The following is a 12218-nucleotide window of genomic DNA, read 5'->3' as shown; positions in this document are numbered from 1 at the left end:
GTAGCACTCTTTGAGGTTATTGTGCAGAAGTATACCAACCAAACAAAAACACATCCTCAACTGGGTTAAGAAAGAGTCAGAGGATTGATTGATGGAGGTAACTGGAAAGCCAGAGATGTGTGTGGCTGCAGGTACAGCTGGATCCAGGTGTTGACGTGTCATCGGGACTCGGGGTACTTCCCTCTCTCGGCCCTGCTTTCCTCAGGGATGGCTCCACATTCAGGTGGGTCCTTCCTTGGAGGGTCTCTCCTGATAGTTTATGCAGGTGTCCTGGGGCTGGTCAGGTTAGTCTCACTTGATGGATTGGGATTCTTTGTCCACCCGGAACTGCTCACTAAGGGCAGAGGGATGGATTGGCCAGGCCCAGACTGTGTGTCCATGCCGAGACCATGGGACAGAGACCACCCCACCCGGACTGCTCAGGCTGAGTTGGGGAGGAGTGCTCTCCTTCAGGGGAGCAGAGGCTCTGGTATCAGAAAAGGAGGGACTGGAAGCCCCACCGGTGGAGGAGGCAGCCATCCAGCAGAAAAGGGTGCAGATCAGAGGGACTGGGCCCTCTGCAGCCACCTTGAAGCTGGTCACCGCCACCAGTGGGAGCACAGGGTGTGTTTTCCACAGAAGCTTGCCCCAGCATCCTCCACTGAGCAAATCTGCACAGGTGGGGCTGCCCAGTCCATGCACCTGCTGCGTCACACCCCCTGCTGCCAGGACAGCTGGGCGTGCTCTGACCAGTGAGAGGGGCAGTGCCGTGGGGACTGTAGCTGAGAGCAAGGGGTGGGAAGATGCACCCCCCCACCCCCCGACTGGCCCAGGAGGGGACTCGCACAGGAAGGTCAGGCCCAGTGTGAGCCCCACCCTCCCAGGGCCCCAAAGGCAGGAAGACAAAGGGACAAGGGCCCCCCTCTGGCTCTATTAATTGCTTGTTAGCTTGACCCCCCAGGGCTGGCCAGGCCTGGCAGCTACCACAGTCCTCCAGGTGCATTGGCATGACCCCTCCTTCCTGCCACCCTCTCCCTTCCTTCTCTCTTACCCATTGCCCACACCTTTGCTCAGGGTGGTGAGGTGAGGGGCTGGGCTGGGCACCAGTGTCTGAGATGCAAGTCCAGGGCTGTCTCCTGGAGCACAGTAGGTTTAACTCTGGGCCCAGGCAAGCCCAGGGCTGTCCGCTGGAGCACAGTAAGGATTAACCCTAGGCCCAGGCAAGCCCAGGGCTGTCCGCTGGAGCACAGTAGGGATTAACCCTGGGTCCAGGCAAGTCCAGGGCTGTCCGCTGGAGCACAGTGGGGGTAACCCTGGGCCCAGGCTCTCCCACTTAGCAGCATGTGACCTTGAGCCTCAATCTCCCCATCTGCTAAACAGGATGGCTCCCCGGCAGAGCTGTTGCTGTGGTTGACCTAGACACACTGTTGTTGAGACGGACGAGATTAGAAGACTTGGGAGACATAGTGCATGGAGTGAGAAACTCGGGTCATGCCTGGTAGTAAGATGCCAAGGACCCGTGCATCTCACAAATACTGCAGAGCACCAACTGTGTACAGAGCATTGTGAGATGGGGGTGCCCTGAATAAGCAGAAAGCCGAGGGGCAGGCACATGCAGCGCCAGCTGTGACATATGGTGTGGTTGGTGCACCAGACTCTACCTGGGGGCGTAGAGGAGGGCTTCCCTGAGCAAGTGCCAGTAAGATGGAGAGGGGCAGAGCCCAGGGAAGGATGGCCTGGCTGGGTGGAGCACCCTGAGGCAAGATGACCCTGACTGCTTGGGGAACAGAGGAAAGGCTGTGTGCTTAGAGGACCAGGAGAGGGGAAAGGTGGGAGGTGGGCTGAACAGAGCTCAGTCAGGCCGGGGCTTTGGAGGTCATGGTAAGGAGTTTGGAATTTAGAAATAATGGGAAGCTATTGAGAGTTTAAACAGAGAGAGTTATTGTATCCATTAGAATTAGGTTTGACTGTGAATATCCGAGACCTAGAAAACAGTGATTTAAGTGAGCTAGAAGTCAAAAAAAAAAAGGCAAAAAGTAAAAGTAAGAAAAAGAAAAATGCGGAAGGTATGGAGGGTCTACAAAGTTGTCAAGGACCTGTTTTTAGATCACCAGTCCACTGTCCCTCGGGTATAGATCTTATCTTCATGACCCATGGTGGCTGCTAGAGCTCCAGCCATCACAGGTTTCAGGAAGGAAGGAAGAAGTGAGAGAAAAGGGGTGCATCTTCCCTTACAAAGCCTTTTCCAAAGACCTCACTACACTTGGGTTGATCTCTCCATGGGTAGAACTGGTCACATGGTCATGTTTTTGCCACAAGCAAAAAGAGGAGATGCCATCTTTAAGTTGGATATCAGTGTCCCCAGTTGGGAAAATGGGGAGTTCTTTTTCTACAGCCTCCCTGCTGACTGGTGTGGAAGACAGACAGAAGAGAAGCAAGAGGGAGGCAAGGAACCCTTGGGAGGGAGGCCAGGAACAGCCAGGAAGAGACAGGGAGTGGCTTGGACTCAGGGGTGTCCCAGAGGAGATGGGGAGAAGTAGATATGGGGATGGAGGTGGGTGACTTGAGTCTCAGTGGCTGGGCCGGTCGTGGTGCCATGCACTGAGCTGGGGAGACGGAAGGGAGAGCAAGGGCCGATCGAGACGTGTCGCCAGCACAAGACCCCTACCACCACCACACCTCAGTGATGAGGCGGAGCCAGGACAGCTCCAGGCTGCCCTTCCCTAGACCGTGCACCACATCCCACTGGAATGCAGTTCCCAGGATTCCACGTCAGACATAGAGGAGCACCAAGTGGCTCCTGCAGGCGCAGGTTTCTAAACCACACCCTCTAGTGGCCTGGCTGAGGCATAACATGGCTCTAGGTGGGAGGGTGTCTCCCCCCAGCAGAAGTCTGGCCCTGCCCACCACCCTCTGGTCCCCGAGTCCCTTCTCTCTGGATCAGGCAGAAACCTTGACAGTGGGGTCCAAAGGAAGAAGTTTGGGAAACTGGCCAGGTTTTTCCCCGTCATTCCTCACACGGGTGAGCCTTCCCGAGGTCACACGAGCACACGGAGCAGCATCAGTGTGTGGGCCCTGACTCACAGGCCTGTTTTTAGCCCCAGGTGGAGGCACCACCCCTGCTCACCCACCCGTGCCTCCCTGAGTCACCGCCTGCTTAAGGCACTCAGCGCCTGGGTCCCAGGGCCAGCTTTCCGGTGGCTGCCCGCAGGAGAGGCTCGGGTGCTAGAGAGGGGCCGGGACCCAGGCCCTCCCGGTGGGAGGCTTGGGAATCTGAGGGCTGGGGTCTGTGGGACACTGACCCTAGGGAGCTGGGTCTGGGGTGGCATCATGGGCCTGGCCTGCTTGCCTCCAGGCTAGTTACAGCTTCCTTCCCAGGGCAGGCATGCAGTAGGGGACACAGTGCCTGCACCTTCACGTTGACCTGCTGCATTAGACAGGCCCTGACACGTGAATAGCTACCGAGCTGACAGCTCGATTCTGAAAGTTTCCACCGAAGGCTTTGCCCCCTACATACCTTGGTAGAGACCCATGGACAGAGAAGCCTGGCAGGCTGCAGTCCGTGGGGTTACACAGAGTCGCACAACTGAAGCAACTTAGCACACACACAAGCACCTTGGTTGAGAATCTTTTGTCAGCTCTGCACCTTCCAGGTGTTGACCTTGCCCCCTTCCTTCATGTCTTTCCCACCCCGAAGGCCACCTGCAGATTGCCACCTCCTGCTCACTTCCTGAGCCATGAGCCGTGGCCTGCGGGGGAGGGGGGTGTCTGTCTCTCTCGGTGTCTTGGAGGGTGGTGGAGTTCAAAGGACTCGAGATTGGGGTCACCAACCAGTGGTCGTTGTTGTGCCAACAGATAAAAGACTCTGTCCGTGTTCTCATCTCCTCACAGGCTGATGCCAAGATGGTGTGTGACGTGGTGAGTCGGATGGAAGACACGGAGCCCTTCTCTCCAGAGCTGCTCTCCGCCATGATGCGACTCTGGGGCGACTCGGGGATCCAGGAGTGCTTCAACAGGTCTCGGGAGTATCAGCTCAATGACTCTGCCAAATAGTGAGTGTCCTGGGCAGGCGGGAGGCCACCAGCAGGGCAGCGATGTAGCGTGGAAGGGGCTTGGGGCGGGCACTGTGGGACAAGAAGGCATCCTGGGCTGAGGTTGGAACCGCTGTGAGATGCTTTGCCTTGTATGTCAGGAAGGAAGGAGAAGGGGCATCTCCTCCTGCCCATCCCCTGCCCCCCAGGATGAAAAGGAGGCCAGGGAAGTCGGGGGCACAAGAGACAGCTAACAGCAGGGCTCCCAGAGGGCCGGGGCCATCACCCGCCTGCCCTGGAGTGGGCCGGGCCCCCCTCCAGAAGGAAGGTTTTCAGTGCAGCAACCTTTTTTTTCCCCTGGAGAATCCTTGACCCCGTAAGTACTAATCAAGGGCAACAGGCAGAAAATAACTTACGTGGTTTTCTTTTTGAGAAAATAATAAGCTTTCTATTCCTCTGTCTTTAAAAATAAGGAATATGTAACCATCAGACAAGTGAAATAAATAGTCAGGCATACACTTTAATAGTGCATTACAACTAATAAGGAAAAGTAGAGGACAGAGGGGAGAGATCGACCTCAGGGCAGGAAAGAAGGTGGGGGGTGAAGCACTGAAGGCCAGAGAGAGTGGGTGGGCAAGAGAGGGGAGGGCAGAGAGGTGGCCCTTCCAGTGACCATGGGGCCACATGACTGCCCACTGCAGCCGAGTCACTCCAGGCGTCTGGAGGTTTACATGTCCTTGGCCCCTGGATCAGGGGTTCCAGGGAATGGTCCTCAGTGGTCAGAGATGCGTCTTCTGTTTGAAGACACTGGGATTACATTCCAGCTTTCAGGAAATGCATTCACATTTACAGACTCGTGCCCAGGTTTTCAGTGGGCATGAGACACATGTGCTCCAACACTGATCTGCTCAGCCTCCTCTCAGCCGGGGCCCCTTTGCCCCCCAGGACACACCAGCAGTGGTCTGGAGAGGTTTTCAGTTGTCCTGATGAGGGTGGTGCTACCGGCATCTAGTGGGTAGAGGCCAGGGATGCTGCTGACTTCCTAGAGACGCATCTTACAGCCCTCCACAGCAAAGAACTATCACACCCGCAGTGTCAGTAGCGCCAAGAGTAAGAAACGGTGGTCTCCATGGTGCTGATGTAGAGGAGGCCAGCACCGAGAAGGCAGCTTCCACTAACAGACACTGGGACGTGGCCACTGGCCATGAGGACAACCGACAAACCAGGGGCTCGCCTTCCCCCCCTGCACACCTAGATTGTCCCGGGGGCAAGCGCTTGTGTCCTGTGAGTGCCAGGTGGTAGTGACCCAGGCCCCAGTCCCTGATGAGCCCCTGGGACACCTTGGTGGTGGGGATGTGAGCCCAGAGGCTCAAGTCCACATGCAAATCATAGATTCTGACCCAGGTGTCCCCCCAGCCCCCAGCCAGTCAGGCCTCTCCCACTCCCTACCCCCTACTCAGCCTTAGTCCAGACCCTTCCCATCCCCCCACTACCCTCAGGGGCACCTGAGGACATCAGACCGTGCCCCCCACTTAAATGATTGCCGCTTAACTAATCAGAATATCAATCCATTGCAAAAAAAATTTTTTAACAGTATGGAAAGGTATAAAATTCATAGTAGACTCCTCTTCCCGGGGCTGTCCCCCTCCCACTGTTAACTATCTCTGTTTGTTTGTCCCAGTGATGTCCAGAAAACCTGACCTGCCTGCTCTCAATGGTGTTCAATGGCTGCAGCTGGGAAAGCTGAGGAATTTAGCTCCCCTCCCTGCCTCCCATTTTTCCTTCCTTCCTTCTCTCTTCTCCACTTCCACCCCCAGTTTTTTTGGCTAGTTACAGGGTTATTTTTAGTTCTTCTGGTAGTTACCTTGATAAGTCAGAAGGAGCGACTTGAGCGAGTACTTGTCAACTCCCCCAGGTGAGCGGAGGACACGGCCCTCTGCTCCCTGGCAGGGGCTCTGCCCAGGGAAGGGGGGCCCGCAGGCAGGTTCCGAAGGCCCTCGGACACTCTCTGGTCCGGGGTTGCTTTGCTGTTGTAGTTTTAGCTGCTAGCCCTCGTCTTCTGACAGTCTGGGGCCTGAAGTAGATGTCTTGTGACGGAAGGGAGAGAGGCCTAACAGGGCCGTCGCCTGGCACAAATCTGGGTGACATACACACCTCACACACACACACACATTCTCACATACACCTCATACCCACCTCACACACACACACACACACACACATTCTCACACCCTAAACAAAGACACCACACACTCTCATACTCACCTCACACACACACACTCACACCCGACCTACACACCACAGACACACTGTCACATACACCTCACACACATACACATATACCTCACACACACACACACATGCACATACACCTCACACACACACCCGCTCACACGCACACACACACCTCACACACATACACATATACCTCACACACACACCCTCACACACATGCACATACACCTCCCACACACACACCTCCCACACACCCTCACACGCACATACACCTCACACACACACATTCTCACATACACCTCACACACACACACATTCTCACATACACCTCATACACACCTCACACACACACACACACACAAATTCTCACACCCTAAAGACACCACACACTCTCATACTCACCTCACACACACTCACACCCAACCTACACACCACAGACACACTGTCACATACACCTCACACACATACACATATACCTCACACACACACACACACACATACACCTCCCACACACACCCTCACACACCCCCTCACACGCACACACACACTTCACACACATACACATATACCTCATACACACACACATGCACATACACCTCACACACACCTCACACACCCCTCACATGCACACACACACATTCTCACATACACCTCACACACACACACACACACACACACACAAATCTCACACCCTAGACAAAGACACCACACACTCTCATACTCACCTCACAGACACACTCACACCCGACTTACACACCAAGACATACTGTCACATACACCTCACACACACACACCCTCACACACATACACATATACCTCACACACACACACACACACATGCACATACACCTCCCACACATACACCTCACACACACAGCTCACACACACCATCACACGCACACACACCCTCACACACATGCACATACACCTCCCACACATACACCTCACACACACCCTCACACGCACACACACACCTCACACACACACACACATTCTCACATACACCTCATACACACCTCACACACACACACACACACAAATTCTCACACCCTAAAGACACCACACACTCTCATACTCACCTCACACACACTCACACCCAACCTACACACCACAGACACACTGTCACATACACCTCACACACCCCCTCACATGCACACACACACCTCACACACATACACATATACCTCACACACACACACACACATACATACACCTCCCACACACACCCTCACACACCCCCTCACACGCACACACCTCACACACATACACATATACCTCACACACACACATGCACATACACCTCCCACACACACCCTCACACACCCCCTCACATGCACACACACACCTCACACACATACACATATACCTCACACACACACTCACACACATGCACATACACCTCCCACACATACACCTCACACACACAGCTCACACACCCTCATGCGCACACACACACCTCACACACACACACACACACACAAATCTCACACCCTAGACAAAGACACCACACACTCTCATACTCACCTCACAGACACACACTCACACCTGACTTACACACCAAGACATACTGTCACATACACCTCACACACACACACCCTCACACACATACACATATACCTCACACACACACACATGCACATACACCTCCCACACATATACCTCACACACACACACACACATACACCATAGACATACATACCACACACATACACACACACCTTATATACACACACCCCTCACTCACACCTTACATACACACACCCCTCACTCACACATAAACACACACTCTCACACCCTAGACATACACACCACACATACACACACCCTCACACACACACACATACACCTCACACACATACACCTCACACACACACAGACTCACACCCTAGACATACACACCACACACACACACACACCCCCCCTAGACATACATACCACACACACACCTCACACACACACACATACTCTCTCACACCCTAGACATATATACCACACACACACACAAATTCTCACACCCTAGACAAAGACACCACACACTCTCATACTCACCTCACACACACACACACATGCACATACACCTCCCGCACACACCCTCACATACCCCCTCACACGCACACACAAACCTCACACACATACACATATACCTCACACACACACCCTCACACACAAGCACATACACCTCCCATACATACACCTCACACACACCCTCACACGCACACACACACATTCTCACATACACCTCACACACACACACATTCTCACATACACCTCATACACACCTCACACACACACACAAATCTCACACCCTAGACAAAGACACCACACACTCATACTCACCTCACACACACACACACTCACACCCGACCTACACACCACAGACACACTGTCACATATACCTCACATACACACCTCACACACATACACATATACCTCACACACACACCCTCACACACATGCACATACACCTCCCACACATACACCTCACACACACAGCTCACACACACCATCACACGCACACACACACCTCACACACACTCACATATACCTCACACACACACATTCTCACATACACCTCATACACACCTCACACACACACACACACCTGACCTACACACCACAGACACACTGTCACATACACCTCACACACACACCTCACACACATACACATATACCTCACACGCACACTCACACACATGCACGTACACCTCCCACACATACACCTCACACACACAGCTCACACACCCTCACACGCACACACACACCTCACACACACACATTCTCACATACACCTCACACACACACACATTCTCACATACACCTCATACACACCTCACACACACACACAAATTCTCACACCCTAGACAAAGACACCACACACTCTCATACTCACCTCACACACACACACACACTCACACCCAACCTACACACCACAGACACACTGTCACATACACCTAACACACACACCCTCACATGCACACACACACCTCACACACATATACATATACCTCACACACACAAACACATGCACATACACCTCCCACACATACACCTCCCACACACACACACACACACATACACCCTAGACATACATACCACACACATACACACACAGCTTACACACACACACACCCCTCACTCACACATATACACACTCTCTCACACCCTAGACATACGCAACACACATACACACACCCTCACACACACGCACATACACCTCACACACACACACTCACACCCTAGACATACACACCACACACACACACACCCTAGACATACATACCACACACACACACCTCACACACACACACATACTCTCTCACACCCTAGACATATACACCACACACACACACACACACACTCACACCCGACCTACACACCACAGATACACTGTCACATATACCTCACACACACACCTCACACACATACACATATACCTCACACACATACCCTCACACACATGCACATACACCTCCCACACATACACCTCACACACACACACACACATACACCATAGACATACATACCACACACATACACACACACCTTATATACACACACCCCTCGCTCACACCTTACATACACATACCCCTCACTCACACATACACACACACCTCACACCCTAGACATACACACCACACATACACACACCCTCACACACACACACATACACCTCACACACATGCACCTCACACACACACTGACACCCTAGACATACACACCACACACACACACACACACACCCTAGACATACATACCACACATACACACCTCACACACACACACACACACACATACTCTCTCACACCCTAGACATATATACCACACACACACACAAATCTCACACCCTAGACAAAGACACCACACACTCTCATACTCACCTCACACACACACACACACACACACACACACACACACACTCTTATACTCTAGACAATGTGAGTGGCTCCCCAAGGCCCGGAGCCCAGTTGCCTCCCAGCTGGCCTCTCACGTTACTGGGAGGCTCCAGGGCTCGGGGTGAGGGGACGCCATCCAGCCTAGGTCTCCCTCTGTCGTGGGTCTTTGAACACAGCCGGCACTCCCTCTCCCCTCTGAACGATGGCTCCAAGACAGGTCCTGGAAGCCCAAAAACCCCAGCACCTGCCCGCCAGGGCTGTAAAAGGTAGTTAGTTCCATGGTGTGGGAGGGTCATTTTTCCCCAGATTCGGGTCCCCACTGGAGATGTGCCTGTAAAGCACTCTTCCATTCAGAGCCCTCCAGAGCGAAAGCCAAGACGCTCACACTGAGCTCAGGGGCCTGTGTGCTGTGCCGTCACCTCCGTCACCCTCTCCAGCCTCAGTGCTCACTGCCTGCCCTGCCCTGCCCCATGTACAGCCTCTCCTCCACTCCTGTCCAGAGCCTGCAGGCCCGGCTCCTCCTCCACGGTGGGCGTGGCCTCTGCGCCCACTGGTCCTTCTGCCGGACCAGGAGAGGCTCATCCCCTCACTGCCCTCCGTCTCCTCTCGAATGTTATCCTGCTCCACGAGCCTTCACCAGCCACCTGATACCAAACAGCAGCCCCCAGCCAGCCTCCCCCTATGATAGTCTGAGCCTTCCCTCCTGACACTTACCACCTCCTGACATGTTGTACAGCTTACTGCTCTGCTAATTGCCTCATGCGCACCACCCAGGAACAGAGGCTCCAGGAGGTGGGGCCTGTGCCTCGCAGCACCCAGGACAGTCAGCAGGCAGTAGACACAGCAGGTGCACAGTCCCCTGAGCACACCCTCTACCCTGCGGTGGCTGCCTCCCTGCATGAGGCTCAGCCAGAGAGATGGAGGGCCAGGCTGTCTGCCTAAAGGAGGGTTCCCCAGCTGGAACGGGGCCAAGACCAGAGGCTCCCAGCCCAGGTCTCCAGCTGGGGATGACAGGAGGAGGCTTCTGAAACCAGCACCGCTTCTGGGCAAAGGCAGCTTGGGCAGAGGAGGGGCACGTACAGAGAGGTTAGGAGGACCTGCTCCAGGCTGAGGTTGGAGGCCGCCCAGATGCCCATGGGCCTGGCGAGGAGGCTCCACGGCGGCCAGGGCTTTCAGGTCTGCTCTGCCGTCTCAGCCTCCCTCCTTTCGCGGCGGAGACAAGGCCTGGAGACCTGTGTAAGAGCACTGGCTCTGCAGTCGGGTAGACCCAGTCTTGATCCCCCAGCAGTGTCATCCCCTTTCTAGGAGTGTGGCTTCAAGCTCACCTTCCCTGAACCTGGGACCAACATCGGCTCTGTTTACCTAGGGAGAATTCTTATAAGGATTTGAGGCAGCTTGGATTGTTGGTTCACCAGTGGACACCCTCCTTAGTGGAGGCATCCGCCCTTCCCAGCCCCGCCCTGCCAGTGGGTCTAGAGTGGGTGCTAACGAAGCTGGGCGCCTCTGTGCACAGCCTGGGACTCCCACATCACGCCATGACTCAGACCCTCACGGTTGCTCCCTGTGGGCTGCATATGACTCCCCCTGCACAGGGATGGGTTGCCCAGCTGGCCCTGAGGGTCCCTGAATCTTCCTGCCAGTCTGAGCGAGCTCTCTGCTTCCTAGTTTCCTGGATCTCAACCTGACTTAGGGTTCAAACCTTAACCCGTACCAACCCCTAAAGCTTTCCCAGCGTGTGGCCTTGGAGGACCAAATGCACAGGCCAGGTCTGTCTCCAGGGCAAGTGATGGCATGGCAGGGGCCATGATGCCTAAGGTACCAGCGAGGCCCCGCCCCTGCCTGTCTGTGTGGCTTCTGGGCCTCCCTCCCAGGAGCATCAGATGGGAAGATGCGACAGCCCCCTGGTAAACCTGAGGAGTGTGAGAGGTGGGTGGAGGCGCAGAGGGCCTCTGGGAAGCACTGCAGGGTACTGTTAGGAGGTGGGATCCAAAACCCTGACTCAGGGCTGGGCCAGGCACTCACCTTCATTAGAAAACCTGAGTTTTCTAATCTAGGAAATAATACATTTACCTCAAGAAAT

At 54.5% G+C, this 12218-nt stretch overlaps 1 protein-coding gene across 5 annotated transcripts in view; it reads left to right on the top strand.

Moving 5' to 3' along the window:
- The window catches only part of GNAO1 (G protein subunit alpha o1), a 181684-nt gene that overhangs the window by 148349 nt on the left and 21117 nt on the right, over positions 1-12218 (top strand). For all 5 annotated transcript variants that reach the window (XR_006056104.2, XR_006056103.2, XM_042231647.1 and 2 more), the window contains exon 4: positions 3871-4031. Coding sequence is in view for 3 of the 5 variants with exons in the window: in XM_042231647.1 (XP_042087581.1) it covers positions 3871-4031 (161 nt within the window). In the remaining 2 variants the exon portion in view is untranslated. The remainder of the gene's footprint in view (positions 1-3870; positions 4032-12218) is intronic.

Source organism: Ovis aries, chromosome 14 (genome assembly GCF_016772045.2).
Source record: "Ovis aries strain OAR_USU_Benz2616 breed Rambouillet chromosome 14, ARS-UI_Ramb_v3.0, whole genome shotgun sequence".
In the NCBI taxonomy this organism is placed as follows: domain Eukaryota; kingdom Metazoa; phylum Chordata; class Mammalia; order Artiodactyla; family Bovidae; genus Ovis; species Ovis aries.
The sequence above is the reverse complement of the archived record's forward strand: the minus strand, read 5'-3'. Positions and strand labels throughout refer to the sequence as shown.